We start from the raw sequence: 22,283 nt of genomic DNA on the forward strand, positions 1-22,283 counted from the left end.
ATAATAACTTTGTCTCTTGTTGCAAAGAAGGTTTGCTACAGTATAGTAGATTAGTAAGGAGATAATAAATGCATGGTTCTTGTGTCAACCTGCGCAGGCTAAATAAAATTGTATAATATAACTAGTTGACCCAGAAAACGTTGCATTGCCGATATTAAAATCGCGATACAAAAGTAACTGTTGATCGTAGATGGGTGAAAATTTTAAGTATGTATTTTTTAATGCTGACTCATAATCAAACAAATTTAAAAAGAAATGTCAAAAAAATTAAAAACAAAATTTCGTGTGGACCACCATTAACATTTAGGGGGATGAAAAATAAATGTTGTCCAATTCTCAGACCTACCCAGTATGCACTAAAAATTTCATGAGAATCGGTCAAGCCGTTTCGTAGGAGTTCAAAGTTTAACACCATGACACGAGAATTTTATATATTAGATATTAATTAGGTAAGTTGTTATATGATTTAAAAGATGGGCTCGGAGTTTCTTTTCAGTTCTTCTCCCCATGTCCGTTTAGGAACTGATGTAGCTTCATGGCGTGGCGTTTTCAAGTGTTGTTGCAATATGTTATGTTATTAAATATTTTACCATAGGGAGTGACAATCCCTATGGTAAAAATATTTCTAATAAGTCATAACTATATTATTATTACTCGAGTTATGCCATTCAGTTTTATAACTATCTGAAAAAAAAATTATTTTTTTTACATTTTTGGCAAAAACCCATAAAATAACAGTTTCAATATCATTTTGTGTTTTTCTTCGCCATCTTTTATATTACTTCAACCGCTATAGTGTGTGACTTAAACCTGCTATTCAATTTGAGTGGCCAATAACAAGTGGCCTCACTGAGAGCGTTGCTAAAAATGGCATTGTTCCATTGTGGAAACTCCTCGACTATTCAACTTTAATATAAGTTTCTATTACCTTCTCTAATACGACATTTTCTTTTAAATAGTAGTTTTTCTTAGTCCTACTTATTCTATGCAGTGCAAAGTTGCTTTCAAAAGGATACCGTTGCTTAGAAAACTGTGCTCTTAATAAGTTACAAAGCTTTGAATAGAAGGAGTTAACTTAATATCCTTTGTTTTCCTTTTTAATAATAGAACTGGGACAACTTGGCCTTTTTTAATCCTTAACTATGTTTTTTTTAAAGGGCGTTTTTTTTAATATACGATTATATAAGCTTAGAAAAACGGTTTCGTTTGACAACTTCGTACATTTCAGAAGTGAGATGGGGTAGTTGTTAATCATTGATATATTTGTTAATCAGTTACAAAATACAAAAAAATAACCACAAATTATTCAAGTATGGATTTAATATGTCAAACTATACAAGCACGTAAACAAGTTTTAGACTAATTTATTGAAATAGGCGTTACTTTGCGGAAATCTATAATTATACAAGTGTTTCGAGTTTTCTTTAGTGTTAATTCCGCCAATATTTGTGCTTAAACAATTCGACGCGTGTTTCGCCTCTACACGAAGCATCCTCAGGAGATGTTGACTTGCCAAAGTCTGGCGCGGAATTAACACTAAAGAAAACTCAAAACACTTGGATAACTTATCCAACATTCTTTGATGTTTCAATTTGAAATGAAATTACACCAAGACTTCGGGCACTGTATTTTATATATTAATAATATGAACGATATTTTTGAATTCATGTTGATAATAATAATAATAATATTGACACAATTTTACACAAATTATATTGCCCCAAACTAGGCAAAGCCTGTACTATGGGTACAAGAAAACGATATATTTAATACAATACACATACTTAAACATACATAAATATTTGCACCTACCGGGATTCGAATCCGGGACCTCTAGCTCAGTAGACAGGGTCACTAACCACTAGGTTAATAAAGTTTGTATATTTGTCTTGACATGTACCTGCAGATCGTACAAATTCAATAATCGCAGTACTAGCTGCAAAAGGTTCTTATAGACCCTTTCAAAGCCGTTTTTGGCTTTTTTTTTCAACAAGGTAATTTCAAAAGTATTGACTAACAGCATTAATTTATAGAACCTGTAAAGCACTGCGTTTACAATATAAACACGAATATTTCTCCAGAACTACTCCGGATAATGCGGGCCATACATAAGAAGTTTCCGACACCCAATTACGGAGCCTGGCCCTGAGTATGATGTCAGGTCAGCCCGAGGGTCACGTGATTATAAAGCACCTGCCGGCACGCATGCCCAAACAAGATATTATTTATTTTGATATAAGTTGAGAAAAGCCCAATTAAGGCCCGCTGTACACGGCAGTTGCTTAACAATTCTATGATTATATCGTGTTTGGTGTGAAATTCGAAATAAGCGTTACAGTTATAATCATCCAAAATCGTACTGATTATCTGATAATGGTGCGTACCTGCGGTGAATGAGTGCGGAAGAGGAGCGTAAGAGTCACTCAAAACTAAGTGATCACTTCCACTCATCTATTCTAGCAACACCATTAGAATCATAGTTGCGGGCCCAGATCGTTGCGCTTACCTTATGATTCATTCCACAATTTGGTCGTAAGGAATTTCTTTGCTAATCTATGTCTGAACTTACACACCAATATGGTGCGGAAAAGGTATAATAGCTCTTCAGTGATGGTCTTCACTATGGTTAATGCAAAATGAAGCGAGTCTCTACGCAAAAGCCTTAGATCCAGCCATCCACTTAGCAATGGCTCGCTGACAATACTCCTATTAGTTATATTTCGACTAACAGATTACCCTTATAATAAAATTAAATAGAAATAGTCATTAGCCCCGTCTTCGTTCAGACAAAATTTTATAATTTTAAGATTGACACCAGCAGCCAAATTCCACACATTACGTCAAATACGAAAATTCCATCCGCATCATGTTGACGTATGGCATTCTACTGCCGCGCATATTGCGATAGACTTCTTTCCTCACACAGCTTTTTTTGTGAAGTCAATTTCCGGCTGCAGTTACCCCGAACCGACGTAGGGACCTTTAAGCTTAGAGAATACTCCCAACTTAAAGACTGGCAACGCATTTCTTAAACGCTGCTGTTGCGGTTGCATTACGTATCGCATCACGTGACCTTCATGCCTTTTTGCCCCCTATATACCAACGATGGCTCTGATGTTTCACCTATTTACAAATAAATTTAAATGTTTTATTAAAAAATGGCTCTGTCGTAAATCCTATTACACCACACCTGAATATCTAAGCGATCGAACAGCCTCGGACTAGATTATAATTATTTTATAGCAATAGCAATGACAGTATTGTATATTTTTATTAAAAATGACATCAAAAAGAAATCTAAAGGAATCAATTTTGAGAAAATAAATGCCATTTATGCCTTTTTATGCTTTTTATTACTACAGCATTTGAATTATATATATTTGAATAATATAGTCTTTATTAAAAGATATAAACCCAATACAACGTATTTAAATTAAAAATTAAATAAAAATAAGAATAAATAATTAAAAATTGTCGACACATTTTGTCGTCACTCGTCATGCAAATTGGTCGTTACTGTTTGGTACCTGGGAGTCCAGGACTAATGCTACTCAATGATTACCTACCATTCTTCTTGTGTTTTTTTTTTATTTTTCAAAATGTTTTTGAGTTAGCCATTAGCAACGAAAAACATATAATCAAAAATACAAATTTTTTTCCTGTTTGTACTGTTAGAATAGATAAAAAGTATTAGTGTAAGTTGAGTTCTAGGTTCGGTCAAATATGTGGAATTCTATTAAAATTTTGCAGTTAGTACTTTAGTTGCTATGCATGACTCAATGGCAAGACGTACTCTAGTTTAGTGCGATGTTAAAGATGGGAAAGCAGGGAAAGCAGGGGTAGATTTTATAACCTCAACCTGAACGTCAAACAAGAATCATTATGAAGTCATTCAGAAAGCATTACTCATTGGTATCATTAGTCATTACGTATGCATGGGTTGGGGTAAATTGCGTGTATTGCAAAAGATCGGGGTTTCATTTTTTATGGAAAATAATGCGTTTTTCTATTTACAATGGTTTTTATTAATTTTCTTAATATGTTTATTACCAATCCGCGTCACTTCTAGGATTAAATATACAAATTCAATTTGTACCAGAATTTATCCCAGAAGTGAAGGTTAGAAACCTAGAAATCACAAATTGCTTAGATTTTAAGCTAGCATTTGAGCGACATCGTAAGGCCAACTTCTTAATATATTGGGGTTGAGCACGTTATCAACTGTTAAGTTGAAACTGTGAATTGAACAAACAAACCAAGATTTACGGATCATGTTTCATTCGGAGGTGATTGGCTTGTTAGTAAGAGCGCTGGGGCGTATGCCGAGAAGTGTGGGTTTGAATCCATCGTCATCAATTTTGGAAGAAATGAAATGTTTATCAATGTCATAGATGTATTTATGTATATACTTGATAATTATAATAATGTATTACAGTGTATGTTGGATCGTTTCTCTGTCGATGTAATAAATTGCCGAGGTGTTATAGACAGGTTGTTGGCAGCCCCGGGTGCTTGGATATCCGGGGATATTGTTAGTATGTTATAAGCTGATAGCGGTTTCATTCAACACTTCATAGTATTGAGAACATAAGGAAATAATGTATCAATTGGTTCAATTAAATTGAACAGACTGAATTTGGGTTTATACACCATGTGTGATAAACGTATTTCCAAAAATATGTATGTTAGTCTTAATGTTTTTATACGCGCTAAATATAGATTAGATTACGCGCTAGTTTCGCTTGTACACAACGGAATAGTTGAACGTCAATTTCACCCACTTCAAGAACGGATAACAATGAAATGCAATGTTTTGGTCTTATTAGCCTGGCAACTGGGATATAAGATGAAACGAATCCTTTTAGTTCAAAATACGATACACTAGTTTAGATACTAATATAAATTAATTATAGTTATTAAAAAGAGCTCTCTGAAATGTATGTTAATGTGAAGAGTTCTGTGATAATAATATTTACATTTTAGCGAATATTTGTTTTTCTTTTAAACTATATTTTCTTAACGTAAAAAACATTAAACTATACTTTCAGAATTTATTTTAAGTCTTGAAAAGGGTACAACACATTGCAATATTTTATCTCAAAATATAATATAATGTGTATAGCCCCATCCATTATTGTATGTGTTATTTCGCTTGAACTCAACATAGCTTACAAAAACTTCTGGTAAACATTTACAATTTCTAAAAATTAATATTCACCATTAGACACAGAGTGATTTTCATAAAACCCCCATACAAATTCGAATGTGCGGGACGGTTTTATAGGTAAGATTTATGTTGGTACTCATCTGGGGGCAGGGGTCAGCTGTGTGGCAATTTGTCGCGAGGGGACGCGGCGATACGTGGACCATAGACAACCGGTGTTGCCAGGCAGCCACCCAGCATACACATCTCATTATAATTTAGACTTGGCTTCGTCTGAAATATATGACCGCTACCTGACTAAACTTGCACAAGTTTGCTTTATTTAAATGTTAATTTATATACAAACGTGGACAATGGTTTGTTCATGATGATATTCTTGGTTTGGTGAATCGAATGTTCAGCCCTTAAATTAATTCTGAAAACTTAAGCCCGTCGAGCTTTTTGTTTTGTTGGTATTGAATTTTTTTATAACAATAAGGGACGAAATGAACAGGACGTTCAGGTGATGGTAATCGATACGCCCTGCCCATAACAGTGCAGTGCCGATCAGGATTCTTGGAAAACCCAAAATCTCTGAGCGGCACTACAATTACGCTCGTCTCCTTGACACATAAGATGTTAAGTCTCCTTTGCCCAGTATTTTCACTAGCTACTGCGCCCTTCAGACCAAAACACATTAATGTTTACATATTACTGTTTCACGGCAGAAATAGGCGCCGTTGTGGTACCCATAAACTAGCCGGCATCCTGCGCAAAGGAGCCTCACACTGGTACTCTTGTAGTGTTCTTCAAATCTGATAAGCTTTTCATGTCAAAACGATATTCCTGTACTTTTCTGTAGGTACGCCTAAACAGTAGGGAATGATTTATGACATGTCCTGTATAACAACAATAGCACCAAGCTTTAGACCAACCGTTCTTTGATGATTTGCAAAAAAATCTTAGCAGGGACCTTCATTTCTTGCGATACTTTTTCGAGAATAGGATTGCGGAAAATATTATTAACTGTGAATAGCTAGATCACTGGGGTTGCGTAGGGAAGTCGCTTCTTCCAGCGAATTTATCAGGAGGAGTGTTCCGAAGAGCCTGTTCACCTGATTCCGGCGAATTCCATCTTCGCACGACACGCCACAAATTAGGATATTATCCGCAACATCCGGATGTGTGGCGGTCCTCCACAGTCCGATTTTCAAGGAACTTCCACGTACGACCAAGATGTGGAATCAATCAGCTTGCTTCTGCGGTGTTTCCAGATGTTACGACATGGGTTCATAAAAAGAGCGTACACTTTTTTTAAGGACCGGCAACGCTCCTGTGATTCCTCTCGTGTTGCAAGTGAATTTACTCTCGTCCATAAAAAACTGCCTTTGAATTCTAACATCACGCGGCCACCCCGATCTTTAATGGTGTTCAGAAGAGTATGTGTTGGTATATCAATAATATGATATAATCTCTATATCAATAATAAATACTTTGTTGTGTGTTGAAAGTAAACGACGGCTCCATCCACTTTGTACAAGGCAATCACTGCAATTGTGTTGCCTTTAACACCGCATTCCATTATTATGATTAAATAATAAACCTTGAAAAAAACATGTGAAATAGTATAAAATAATCGAAATTTTTAACATAAGAAACGCGTTCCAAATTCGAATATTTTTTTTATAGTTCTTACTTAAGTTGTAACAAAATTTATCTCCAGAACAAATATAGACGCATGGAATTAACACTTATACCATTTCAATTACATACGAGTACATAAGTATCGTAGAAATCTAGATAACTAGATTTCTACGAGATAGTCTAATAATCATACTAATTGATGCAATTCACCGCAGCACCCTTTAAATCTTGAAATCTATTCTAAACATAATACTCTTATGACACTTAAACCAGACTACCAAGAGTTCCAATTTAAGCCGAGCTCGTAACTCAGCCCACGCGCTCAATGACGCAGCAAATCGTCAAAAACATTGCAAGCAGGCCACTCCGGTCGATATACTATCGTGACTGGCAGCAGTAAAGTCGTACAAAAAAGCCTTCAACGAAAAAAAACATTAAATTATTCGTAATAAGCCCGCGGACGCCCGAACTTGGGCGATCGAGCCGGCTCATAACGCATTTGTTTACTTGATTTTCCGCGAGGGAAATACGAGAAAAGAGCTAAGTGAAAGTTATATGCTAAAGCTTATCACCATACCAAAGTTCTAGTAATACCTAGTAATATTTCGGACAAATAAACTCAGTAGAGAATTAGAGGCGGCTTTTGGCCAACAGACATTAAAGATATTTTTTATGACAGTAAGGGACGAGACGTTAAGAGCAGGACGTTCAGGTGATGGTAATTGATACGCCTTGCCCATAACAATGCAATACCGCACAGAATTCTTGAGAAACTCACAAATTCTGAGCGGCACTACAATTGCGCTTATCACCTTCAGACATACGATGTTAAGTCTCATTTGCCCAGTAATTTCACTAGCTACGGCGCCCTTCAGACCGAAACACAATTATGTTTACACATTACTGCTTCACGGTAGAAATAGGCGCCGTTGTGGTACCCATAATCTAGCCGGCATCCTGTGGAAAGGAGCCTCCCACTGGTAAAAATATAATCAGTGTTTTTTGTAATTAAAGTATTCCTTTGTGAATGTTCGTTAACTCTTTCGGTCCTAGTAATAATTAATATTTTTTTTTGTTTATATAACTTCGACAGTAGTATTATTTATTTGATAACTTTAGTATAAAAATATGACAGCTGCGAGAATGCATCGTAGTTACAGAAGAGTATACCTAAAACTTCAAAGGTGTAAAATGGAGGACTAACCAATATGGTCATATTTGATTTTCCGAAAATAATCCCTAATGGGTAAATTGAAAAGTGTTTTAAAATATTTTGATGGATGTATTTTATTTTGAGCTGATGTTCTTGTTACCAATGCTCTAAATAAATTAAATAATAATAATGATAAAAACAACAGAAGAACAAATTCTTCCACGACGATATCTTCTACAAAAAAAAATAATGAAATATATACAAAACACATATGAAACCTAATTTCCAGTACATTTAGGCTAAATATAAATTTTTATTGACTGAAAAATTAACATAGTTTTTTTTATGAAAATGACAATAAGAGACGAGACGAGCAGGACGTTCAGCAGAGGGTAATTGATACGCCCTGCACATTACAATGCAGTGCCGCTTAGGATTGTTGAAAAAGGCAAACATTGGACAGAGGGTTATTAAATCGTACATCATCGCCGCAAAATCATTCTAATATTTTGATTAAACAACGGCGATTTAATCTTTATTAAAACTTTATATTGCTATTAGAAAAAGAATTGAATTATAATATAATATAAGAAATCAATATACATACTAAAATATACGTTCACTCCGTAAAGGAATAATTTTACCTGAAAATCTCAGTCTCAATAAATTACAATTTCCTATAAGTGCTGTCTCTTCTTTACTTCTGTCATTATCCATTGTCAAATATTCAACAGATAAATAATGTTCGCACGCAACTTGTCAGAATTTCAAAAAAGGATCAGCGCGATTTGCGAGTTATAGAATAGGGAGAGAGGCAGAAATGTAGCTGGTGAGGCGAGGTATTCCATTCGGAGTTATTGGAAAAGTTAATTCATTCTGTTCATCTCGAGACCGGCCGGGCTTGCTGAATTATGATTTTGCATCTGTGAAAATATAATTTCGTTTTTTACGAGGGAAATATCCAGGCTACTTCCTAAAATCTTTATTCAATAAACCGTTTTTGTTACTATTATGGAATGAACCTTTAATTAAATGAGATCAGCTATATAATAAAGATTTACGACCTATTATTGGTATTAATTTCTTTGAAATAGCTATATTTTAACAAATTACTATTCTGCGAAACGTTGGTATATCAATGATTGTTTTGATCGAAAGAGATTTTTATTTTAATCGATACGTATTAATTTACATTGGAAGGTAAAATGGATGTAAATCACGGTATACATATTTCATTACATTTAGTTCTACCATGTATATAATAGTTTTTGCTAATTCTTTCTTCTTCTGTATACAGAACTTTATCAATCTACGAAATGTTGCCGATCAAATGATAGTAACATAAAACTTTATTTTTCTCAGTCACAGACTTCATCTCATTTCTCTCGGAATATGCAAATCTAAGATTACGCCAGCGCCTTGATCCACAGTTGTAATGAAGGACGATTTAAAAGATCGTCCGCTTTTCGTTTGTTTTCAAGGGCTTATTACGTTTATCACGGCGGATTACGGAGTTATTATGAAGGGAATCTACACAACGACTTTTGTTGACTTTCAAGTGACACTCATTAGAAGTCCTTTTGTTAATTTCGTTTTTATATAGCTGAATGATGCACCTTTTCACTTTGATAAATTGTGTAAACTTTGGTGAAAATTTAAGGGTAGCGTTGTATTTGTTTGGGGACTTCATTAATGCTTTAAGCCATGTTATCAGATTTTATTTTCGAGTCTCCATAATATTTATATTAATTCAAAACATCTTTTATATTATCAGAAGTGGGACGTGATATATATCATCTCGTAAATTACAATTAAATCAACATTATTTTTTTTTTTTGAGAAAAAGTAGAAATATTTGGTGTATCACTACACTCTGATCATTACAACGGCACTGCGATTCGCTCGTCACTTTGCGAGGTAAGATGCAAAGTCTCATTAGCCCAGTAATCCCTTCAAACCAAAAAGCAAACAGTATTTGGAAACTACTGCTTCACGATAGTAAAGGCCCCGCTCTGGTACTGAATCGATGGGTATTCTGCAACTTGTGCTAAGATGTGTAAAAACTGGTAAAAGTTGACTCCACTGATGGCTTGATTTATTTCAATAGTGATAACTAATCACAACAGCATAAAGTCCTTGCAAATAATACGCTTTACTGAAGTGAACCAAATGAATACAACATACACCCGATGTCGACAAATATATGGACTTAATTTTGTATTTGTGCCTTAATACAATTATTGTATTCCAGAATGGAGGAGACGGTGCGCTCGATGCTGCAATACAAAAGTCGAGTGGAAACTCTAAAGCAGGAGAAACTTACACTATCATCAGCCCTTGAGGTGAGTTTAGTTACAGATATCATTCTTGTCGATAATATTGAAAAAATGTTACTTGGTGATTCAAAAATGTATTAAACGGTTGATTCCAACTAGCAGTTGTTTCTCGGCAACCATTCATTTAAAATGAATTCATTTTTAAGACGCTTTGTTAGAGACACTGTGTCAAATAGGTATGTGAAGAGTCTAAATTTGTTCCAGTAATTTATTAAAACTCGATGATTTGACGCGAATAACATTTCAGTTATTTCTTTAAGTATTACCTACACACATTAAACCACAAAGAGACATGATAAGTCAAGAATAACCATATAACATAGCAGGGCACGAGCAAGAAAAGTTTTGTGACCTATATTTTAAATGTTTTCTACTTTTCCTGTTCTATACAGAGAATTATGTGCTGAATCAAATAAATACTGTAATAGCGTCCACTTCTTTTTAAATTAAGATTACGAGTCGTGACTGAAAGGATTTTCCGCTACCTGGGAGTGTACTAAATATTTCTTTATTATTTTAGCGAATAAACTTTTAAATCATATATAAATATGATTATTAATTGGGAATAAAACTGTGCAATATTGATAAGTAAACAGCCTTCTTACCATTTAGTGACATTAAAGAGCATTTACCGCACTGCTAGGGGACAGGCGATCATTTTAGGATTATATCTGCCCCTGTAGATAGAGGAATTAATTTGCGAAAGTACCAGGCCCACCAGAATAACTTGAGCTTACAAATTTATTACGCTCCCCCTTGAGTGTACCATATTGGAAGTATACCGGGGGAGGTGAAAGTTCAATTTGTGTGGTCCATTCGTTGCTGGACGTTCTTTGAGGGATTATTAACAGCGGAGTGTGTTTGAAAGGGGAGATGTTTTTGCGTAATTAGTGGTATGGCCGTTTTTCTTATAAGTGGTTTGGTAGATTAGTTGTGTAGGATAATAATAGACATTGAGAGTACTCCGGAAATACAATTTTAATTAAGTTAATCATTTGAATATTCATTGTTTGTCTAATAGAATAAACGGTATGTGCAGACACACGACACAAGTATGAAAAATTCTTTTCGCGCGCAGCGGTTGTTGCTTAGAAGTAATTATCATCATCACTTTACCCGAAAGACGTCCACTTCTGGACAAAGGCCTTACCCAAAGATCTCCACGACGATCGGCTCTCGCTGCCATAATCTAACTTATTCCGGCAATCTTAACCCGGTCATCGGTTCATATTGTGGTGTCTACCAACACTGTTTCTCCCGGTAAGTGGTCATTATTCAAGGACTTCACTGCTGCAACGGCTATCTGTACTTCGAGCTATGTCCCCTGGCCACTGCCCCTTCAGTTTCGAATTCATCCGTATCTACGGATCTCATTCCTCAAGCTATGAAAGATAATACGATACCGCATACGATACTGTTAACGCTATTCAAAACTTGGACCACCGTTCCTTTACCCGATTTATGTATGATTTAAAATGCGGCATAAACGTGGGAGGCTTCTTTGCACAGGATGCCGGCTAGATTATGGGTAGCACAACGGCGCCTATTTCTGCCGTGAAGCAGTAATGTGTAAGCATTACTGTGTTTCAGTCTGAAAGGCGCCGTAGCTAGTGAAATTACAGGGCAGGTGAGACTTAACATCTTATGTCACAAAGTGACGAGCGCAGTTGTAGTGCCGCACAGAATTTTTTGGGTTTTTCAAGAATGCTGAGCGGCACTGCATTGTAATGGGCAGCGCGTATCAATTACCATTAACTGAACGTCCTGCTCGTCTCGTCCCTTATTTTCATAAAAAAACGAACGTATCTTATTTTACGTTAATTCAGAAGTTTGATTTATTTAAAGCTTCAAGAGACCATAGACCTGAATATGTATTATATCACTTTAATATCAACTCCACTCGTTCCCGAAATAAAGGATCTTGACAGACAGACAGATGGACAACAAAGTGATCTTATAAAGTTATCGTGCGGAACCCTAAAAATTAAAAGACTTTCGTGGTAGTCGGATTTGCAAAGAGACTCAGAGAAAAAACGGTCGTACGAAAACGTTTCTGACGATCGCTGCCTTAACGATGAGAGATATATATGATTGTTTTGTATATGTATGTGACAGCAGCGGAACACCAACTAATATAGTTACCCTGATAAAAACGAACGAACTCGCGGGTAACAGCTAGTCAATTTAAGTTAGAATATATTCAAATATCTACATATTGGTGACAATAGCCAATGGCTCCCCTCCAATAATCATTGCACGACAGCCGTCTCCTTCCTCCCTACCTGATGCTATTGTACGTATTTTAATATCCTCTAAACATTTTTGTATTGTCAGTCTCCAAGACGGGGCTTCCTTTTATATTGATATATTATTTTCATGAATATTGAATCTCCCCAATGCTTCCTTCCTATATTTTATACCTTTTAAGGGAAGCACTAAATTAGATATACGTTCAAACTTAGGGGGTTTTCCAAGCAGATGTAAAAAGTACGGTTTTAATTTGTTTGTGGTTACAATTTTTAGAATTATGGTATTTATGGTTTCTCATTTAATTTATAAAATCAAAATTAATTGTGATTTTTGCATGCTGTGCATTTAGGTATGTGTTTTGCATAATAAGATCGTGTCATTCTTAGGTTACATCTCTTTTAAAACACTTATAGGTGAAATCTATATAGGATTCAAATTCTTTTACCAGTGTGACCTTTTACCTCCTTTGCACAGGATGCCGGCTAGACTATGGGTACCACAATGGCGCCTATTACTGCCTGGAAGCAGAAATGTGTAAACTTTATTGTATTTCGGTCTGAAGGGCGCTGCAGCTTGTGAAATTACTGGACAAGTGAGACTAAACATCTAATGTGACGAGCGGAATTGTAGTGCCGCTCAGAATTTTTGTGTTTTTCAAGAATCTTGAGCGGCACTCCATTGTAATGGGCAAGGGGTATTACTATCAACTGAACATCCTGATCGTCTCGTCCCTTATTTTCATAAAAAAACGAACGTATCTTATTTTACGTTAATTCAGAAGTTTGATTTATTTAAAGCTTCAAGAGACCATAGACCTGAATATGTATTATATCACTTTAATATCAACTCCACTCGTTCCCGAAATAAAGGATCTTGACAGACAGACAGATGGACAACAAAGTGATCTTATAAAGTTATCGTGCGGAACCCTAAAAATTAAAAGACTTTCGTGGTAGTCGGATTTGCAAAGAGACTCAGAGAAAAAACGGTCGTACGAAAACGTTTCTGACGATCGCTGCCTTAACGATGAGAGATATATATGATTGTTTTGTATATGTATGTGACAGCAGCGGAACACCAACTAATATAGTTACCCTGACAAAAACGAACGAACTCGCGGGTAACAGCTAGTCAATTTAAGTTAGAATATATTCAAATATCTACATATTGGTGACAATAGCCAATGGCTCCCCTCCAATAATCATTGCACGACAGCCGGCTCCTTCCTCCCTACCTGATGCTATTGTACGTATTTTAATATCCTCTAAACATTTTTGTATTGTCAGTCTCCAAGACGGGGCTTCCTTTTATATTGATATATTATTTTCATGAATATTGAATCTCCCCACTGCTTCCTTCCTATATTTTATACCTTTTAAGGGAAGCACTAATTTAGATATACGTTCAAACTTAGGGGGTTTTCCAAGCAGATGTAAAAAGTACGGTTTTAATTTGTTTGTGGTTACAATTTTTAGAATAATTGTATGTATGGTTCCTCATTTGATTTATAAAATAATAAGCAATTGTCATTTATACATGCTGTGCATTTGGTATGTTTATAATTAGATCGTGTCATTCTTAGGTTACATCTTTATTAAAACACTTATAGGTGAAATCTATATAAGATTCCAATTATTTTACCAGTGTGACCTTTTACCTCCTTTGCACAGGATGCCGGCTAGACTATGGGTACCACAACGGCGCCTATTAATGCCGTAATGTGTAAACATTATTGTATTTGTATCGGTCTGAAGGGCGCCGCAGCTAGTGAAATTACTGGACAAATGAGACTAAACATCTAATGTGACAAGCGCAATTGTAAGGCCGCTCAGAATTTTTGTGTTTTTCAAGAATCTTGAGTGGCACTGCATTGTAATGGGCAGGGGGTATCAATTACCATCAACTGAACGTCCTGATCGTCTCGTCACTTATTTTCATCAAAAAAAATCAAATAGAGAAGAAGTTCTTATTATTAAATAGTTTTTATAAAGTTCTTTCTAGTATTTAGTCTTTTCCGCCAGGGTGATTTGATATGGGTTCCTGCAAAAAAGTACGTACCTTAAAGGCTCGTTATTCATTGGTGGTCAATCATAGACTTAGAATATATACTATCGTCCTATACTAGGTCGTCTATACTAGCTTATAGATGACAGATAAAATTATGACAGTTGGTTAATTACTCTTAGTAAATATAACCTGGTGTTAAATGTAAAAATAAAAGTAAATAACTTAATTTCAAACAAACAAATTATGCATTTAAAAAATAATAATTGAATCAATCTTACGTAGGCGGTACTAACCTACGAGATCTGAATGGCTACGGCGCGGCGCGGCTTGAGTCACGTAGGCACAGAGTAGGTGTCAGTGCCTACGCTAGCGCGCGACTACTAGATTACTTACAAGTCGTTCCGAAATAATATTATGAAAATTTTATTTATTTAGGTGAATTGTATATGGATATGTATTTTTATTTTTGAATTTATTTTAATTATTTTAATTAACAGATGAATAGTTCTATCCGTTCATTGTTGCTATTGAAGATCCACGCTGTAGAACATGAAAATACATAGACATATGATATTTAATATTTCTCTATTCATAACTTTAGGAATGCTTTTAACTAATCTCAAAATGCAAATAAATTAGGATTCAGAAAGTAATACACACTTATGGATTCTCACATCAATAAGTGATATAAAAATCACTCTTTGAATATTAACTTGAATGGTAATTCTGTTTTGTTAATATATATCTGTAAATAAGCTGGAAGTAATCTAGTGACTAGACTAGAATAATCTTAAGCAAAATGGTTGCTCGAACGTTGTCCTTAGTATGCATAATCAGCCTTCACCAACAGTTAATTAATTAGCTACCTAATATATGTTTATCACAAACAGTATCGAAGCGGGCAAATATACGGGTATCTGACATTGCTTTGAAAAAAAACTGAGAGCTCGAAATAGATAAAAATTTCTTTTCTTAAAGTAGAAATGAAAGAGTATGTAGTTTCCCTTTGCAATTGCATTTTATATTTTTAATAAAAAAAAATCTAACAAGTCTGTAAAAGGCAGATATATATCTTAAAACTATCATTACGTGGAAGTGTACCAAGAATACTGGCAGCATTTCCGCGTTGGATAGCTAGGCTGATCCATTGACCGAAATAGCTGCCAGCGCTTGGGTTTCCAGTACAAGTCTGGCCATAACTATTGTGACAACTTAAAAACATCTCAATTCTATTTTTTGAAAATCAAATTTAGAACGCGTTTATTATATTTGAGACTTTGATCATTGCCTGCCATTTCACAAACATTTTTCGAGATTACCAATAAATCTCAATAATGGAAAGGGATAAAAAGAGCATTGAAAGTGGGTTCCGTACCATTGCCATCATTTACTTTTCGTTCATATAGAATTGACAGTACAATATTGTATATTTGATTAAAAAGAGCGCAAAAAAAATACTGGGAGAGTTTCTTGCGTCGCTTCTTCTGTCTCTGAGCGCCATTTGTTTCCGAAGCGGTAGTAGTGACTAGTATATTAGAAATGTCATCAAAAAGAATTCTAAAGGAATCTATTTTGAGAAAATAAATGCCTTTTATGCCTTTCGTATATTATTATCGTACGATCAATACATATATCAACACATCCTGTTTAATACCTTAAAAGATTTAAGCGTCTGCGTGCTGTCAGAAATAAAAGGCTGTTAGTGATGTGTAAGAGGTCCCGGAATCCCGGTAGGTGGAAACATTTATATGATGAATATGGATGCTTGTGTCCGAGTCATGGATGTTTATATGTATTTATGTATGTTTAAGAAAGTATATCGTATTGAGCATATTGTAGTATTGGCAAGAGAGTTGGTGTAAAAGTGTCAATATATTATACTTTTTAAAGCAATGACTTAATATCCCATGGAAACTGTGCGTAAATGAGATTCGTGGCCAAACAGATTAAAAGGCCATCACTGAAGCCAAAAATAGTCATTTCGCATAGAATTATCTTGTATTTGTTTCAGAGACTTCAATAAATAAATAACAAAAAGCAGCTCGTATTAAAATCTTAATACGTCTTAAAAAATCCATTGTTATCTTAAGTCCAACTTTTTATTTAAATTAAGAAATAAAAGTGTTTCCTATTTTAATATTAAAACATATTTTTCTTACGCTATAAGTTCAGTATATAATATATATACACGAAAAAGCAGGTGCTAATATAGATAGAGAAAACAAGATTTTAACTGGTTTAAAAACTATAAATATATGTGCTAATCTGCACAGTGTTTGTAATAAAAAAAAACAATTTCTCTTTTCTTTCAAGTCTATCAATAGAAACAAAATGAAAGGGACTTAATTGGTGAATATAGCGCAATATACAATATCCTTTATGTAGTGGACGAATGATCATTAAAGACACCCCAGCATCAAAAGGCAAGCGCAGCGAGCATACAAAGTTGTCGAATAACGTATTCAAACATGCATATTGAAGGGGAACAGACAAAACAGTCCACTTTAATGAAATATTTCAGATATTTGTACTTGATTCCGACTTTCTGATGCGTGCCATGCCAGAATAACTTGACCTCTGACCCTTGCTTCACACAAACTTGTACAAGCGATGCAGGGTACCTTCTCTCGTTGGTCAAATGTTACAAAATCGTTTAAGGTTTTTTTTTTAATTTAGCTCCGCCGAATATTTGGAGAACAATTTCCCAGTTAATATTTCAACGTTTAATATTCTGCCAGATATTTCGAGTGTCCGGGAAATTTTCGTTTTTAATTTTCCTTAACTTATTGAAGTTTGAAGAGCGGCTCTCTGTTTGTTGATATTAAAATGATTTTATTATTTAAATTGTTATGGAAATATAAATTAAAAACACTTTAGAGTTAAAATGGATTGAGATTAATGCTTATAAAATTAATTTGCAGTGTTCCAAAAATATTAACGTAGAAGTATTAAAAGAAACCTGATAATAGCATTTTGTATAAGTGTTTAAAGTTATACTTCGTTAGGCGCGTTATGAAAAAATGACGAGAGTGAAATAACAAGATGCGCGCACATCACTGTAACACAAAAGTAACAGGGAGAAGTTGGTTCCCACAATTTTCTGACGTTTGCGACATTCGTTTTTTTTTTGGTTTCTTCGTCCATTATTAGGATAGGCAAAGGGTTCAAGTCTGTACAGCCGTATTCGTTATGTAATAATTAATTATCAAAGCCATTGTTGCAAGAATTTTACAAAATCATTCTACAAACGTAGAATAGCACGAGGAATAAATAATTTTAAGGATTTTTGCTTTGTTAGGCCAAAGAAGTATATCTTCTTGTGTGCATATAAGTACACACACAAACTTTTCTTTATGAAATGCGGGTATTTGATTTTCCTTTCATTTCAAATATAATTAATACAAATCAACAATACAAAAAAAAGTAGGCAATAAATCACAAAGAAGTAAAATCTAGCGTCCGATATAAATATAACAACGGATCTTAGTCTTTCTAATGGAAAGAAGCGTTATGTTATTAGGTAAGTAAGTGTAAATCCTATAGAAGATACATTGATGTTTAATCGGCCTACAACTTACTGAAAAACATCATTTGTCTGTTAATTCGAATAAAAGGTATGTGAAAATTTATTGATTTAGGCGTTAATACGCGAAAACCCATAAGTATGAAAATGCTTTGCATTATGATACTGCTATTACTGGTTATGTAGTTATGATAGGTATCACGGAAATAACACTTAACTTAAAGTCATGACATTTAGTTAAAAGGTATATATTAATCGTTAAATATTGAATCAAAATAAAATTTCAAAAAGGGTTTCGGTGCATAAAATCTTTCAAAACATTCAACCCCACAACGAAAAATTCAAAATATGTTTTCACTTACAGCAAGAAACGTATCTGAAAACCTTTTACTATTCTGTGACCCTTAATATGAATGACAAGAGGTGCTTTATGAAAAATACGGGCTACCCTCCCGTTAAAAAGTGCCATGATGCCCACTTGATGCCACCCTTATGTAGTAAGTAGTTCATATGACAATAAAACGAAAATACTGTTGCGTAGGGCTGGAAAGATAGCAAAACAGTACTTAACATTGATATATAATATGGAATGGAGAATAGAAAACGGAAGGAAATATTAGTCGATTTCCACTCCGGACTCTACACAATAAGGGGTATCAAAAAGTGTAACAAAACATAGTATTTTGACTAAACAACGAAAATATAGTTCCACCAAGTAATAGAAAAAGAAAACGATCTGTCTAAACATAAAAACATAGTTATCAAAAAAATAATTTCCTCCAACACAAAGAAAACGAGGAAGACAGTTTCGAAGGTGAAAAGACGAAATAAAAGCAGTAGCAGTGAAACATGTAACAAGAAACAGCTAAACAGGACAGATTGGAAAGAAATGGAGGAGGCCATTGCCAAAGTGGAGCAAGAAGCCGAAGACATCGACTCAGCAGAGTCGCAATTTAATAAAATTCCCGTAAACATATTTTTCTTTTTGCCTGAAAATAAACTAAAAATTGAGAAATATTTAAGAAATGATAATTATTATACATTAAATATTTTTTGGGAAAGAGGAAAAATTGCCATTTTCTTGCATGTTCTTGTTCCTGGTTATACTTTTATCAAACATGTAGTAAATGAAAATAATAATAATCACGATCACAATGATTATTTGAATTAATTTGCAGAAACCGATTGATTTTACTCTAAATAATTTTATATTATACTATTTGGTATTCATTTCGGAACCTTATTTGTAGTTGCAGCATTATACGAGTAGAAAGATAGAATCATATTCAAAATAGACTAAACTTATCTCTTTGACTAGTTTTCAAAATGTATAAATAGTAAAAACACCAAACTGTTGAGATATAAGTATCGATAGGGTAAGGATATTAAAATGGCGGAAAGCGGGAAATCGACTATGCACAATGGCTTGGGTTTTCCCGATTTAAAAGCTTCCCCCCGCACCTCTAAACAATAATTCAGCATCACCCTTCCGAAGTGCAAGGGCGCAGTTACCGAGGGCACCAGCTTGGTGTTGTGCACTACTTATCGATATATTTATTATTATCGTCCATTTCCATTCTTCATAGTGCGGTTTTCACTCACGTTCAAATTCTCCTAAGAAATCGTGTTAGGGTATCAAGTATGCCGTGATATTATATATATAATACGAACTTAATAATCAAAGATTTTTCACCATAATAGTGGTTAAATCAGTCAATCTTATTTGTAAGTATGTAGGCCCCTTATAATGATAGTATTACCAACATACCTCCCCTTACTTACTCGCTTAGCCACTTTCAGTTTTTATGTTTTATCTTTAGTTTTCTTTCGTTACATCTGGATCTTGTCTAACATTATTATTAACTATTTTAAATGCGTTATCGTGGAAATACATGATATTAACATAGAAAATAAATTTGATAAAGTACATATTTTAAATGCCTTCGCTACGCCCTTTTTCTTTGTAGGTGGACAGGCCTCATATAACCCTGTCCTTCAAATTAATATAATTATATTTAAACCCCCTTCCCTATAAGTTTCATATGATACTATGAGAATTCATAATCGTATGAATTTTATCGACTTAAATAGAAAATAGTAAAATTTATCGTCAACATATTTATGACCCTTCACTACAAGCGGTCAAAGCAAGGGTGCATCATTTGAGGCGTGGCGTGGCTTTCCACTGCGGATCTAGGACTTACATTTCACTAATTGTATTTGTCTGTTGTTCGGTTTCATGCTATAGTTTGGGTTTGTAATGCTAATCTACTCACAAGACTGCCAAATCAACTGGTAAACTTATCCGCGTTTGACAATTTGTTTGCAAATATAAGTTAAAATAACTAGTAGTGGTAATTTATATTTATACAGTTTATTTTTATTACCCTCTATGAAATGAGGGATATTTAAAACGCTTTTTAACTTCATAAATTGGATGCAGCACCTTACAAACTAATTTGTTATGTAAGTTTAGTTAATTACAGCTACTGTTAAATACTTAATGGTATTTAAAAGACACGTCAAGTCACCATTGCGTTTCTTGTATGTTAAAATATCTCACGAGCTCTTCTTTTTCCGAGCATGTGATAGAACCAGTAATTTAAATTAAATATCTATAATGACGACTTTTAAGTGCTTAGTTTAAGCCTATTTGAAAAAAGATTCTTTGACTTTGGCATTTTATTCAATGATCCGCTGTGTCCCTTTTACCAATTCAGAGCCAGTCCCTTAGAGTTACATTGTTCCAGGGATTGCTCACACTTAATATCCAATAGAGTATCCTGATAATGTAGCCATGTACTTTCCTTCTTAGTATAGTGGCTAGAATGGACGTTCGCGTAGCGCGTATGCTTCTTGGAATGGCCTTTCATGCCAGCCGTTGGAATTGTTGCAGCTTGGTTTGTACAGTTACAAGTTCTGTTCGGGGCCACAAAGCTAAATAAAAAAATAATAATGGCTTAACACATGGCTGTGTTAAGCCATTTACTTATCTTTGAAGCGAGACTCCAGTTTTTTCCCATGAGTCTTCTGGACTACCAAAACATGATACACGCTTGTGTTAAAGGTGCATATTCCATTGAAAATTTCTTTCCAATGTAACTCCTAAGCATGCGTTTTTTATAAACTGCATCATACCGGAAATACAAGAGCTGGCATTTACTTCAGTCATCCGATCAGAATTATGAATATCACTAATTTTTAACTACCGGCAAAAAGGTCGAGAAAATGTAGACAGTTTGTTTGTACTGAAAAATATATTTATTACATATTAGGTATTCCAAAAAAAATTAAAACCAAATCAAAATCACTTATTCGTGTAAGCAAAGGAAATCACACATAATGAATGTCAAAAGTTTTCTTTTCGTTTTACATTTACCACCACTTGAAAAGTTTGAGCTTAAATGAGAAGAAGTGGCAAGAAACTCATTCTCAAACTCTTTTAAATCAATATTTACATCTTCATCGTTTTACAAATCATTTCAATTACAATATATATATATATATATATAGTATTATAGATATATAGTATTATATATAGTAGTAGTATTATACAAATATATATATGTGTGTAAAGAGAGTGTCACTCTTAATATTAACTATTATTTTTTAATGTTAGTAAAATGCTATGATGCGAACTGTAAAAATCCAATCTCAGACAAGAGAGACATAAATAAATGAATATGTAGCGACGGATTCCTAGTGAAATGGTGATGCCGTGAGCTGTGATGAGCGAGCTAGCGAGCACTGGCATCTTAATAATTGAGTTAGTACAGCCTTGCTCGCAGATAACAGCGGCGCGATAACGAAACCAATTAGCCTGTGTCCGTTGTACGACACGACACGACTTCTTTCTTCTTCTTCTCGATTCTTATTTATTGTTCTTAATCGTTATGTGAAGTTTTTGTGGGTTTGGTCATCAATTATGTTTTGACTCTATTTATTATATCGACAGGCTTACCTCTCCCTCGATGATAGTATTGTTATTTTAGAAAACAAGTTATAATAATACACTGAACATACATCAACAACTCAGAAACTAACATACATTCATATTCATGATACAACATATACACCAACTGGTATCCAAACCTTTAAAACGGTAAATCACGGTGTAATTTCTTCGGCTTTAACTTGGTTCTCAATTCGATCTCGATTAGGAAGTATAGGAGGCTATTTGAATATCCAGGTCATTAAATAGTCAGTGATCGTAGCCATCTTGTAACA

The 22,283-nt window shown here is 34.4% G+C and overlaps 1 protein-coding gene across 1 annotated transcript in view; it reads left to right on the forward strand.

Moving 5' to 3' along the window:
• Positions 1–22,283, forward strand: part of LOC126969783 (uncharacterized) — a 242,924-nt gene that overhangs the window by 202,451 nt on the left and 18,190 nt on the right. The window contains exon 3 of the mRNA XM_050815722.1: positions 10,192–10,282. Within this exon, the coding sequence (XP_050671679.1) occupies positions 10,193–10,282 (90 nt within the window). The 5' untranslated portion in view covers position 10,192. The remainder of the gene's footprint in view (positions 1–10,191; positions 10,283–22,283) is intronic.

Source organism: Leptidea sinapis, chromosome 1 (genome assembly GCF_905404315.1).
Source record: "Leptidea sinapis chromosome 1, ilLepSina1.1, whole genome shotgun sequence".
Taxonomy (NCBI): domain Eukaryota; kingdom Metazoa; phylum Arthropoda; class Insecta; order Lepidoptera; family Pieridae; genus Leptidea; species Leptidea sinapis.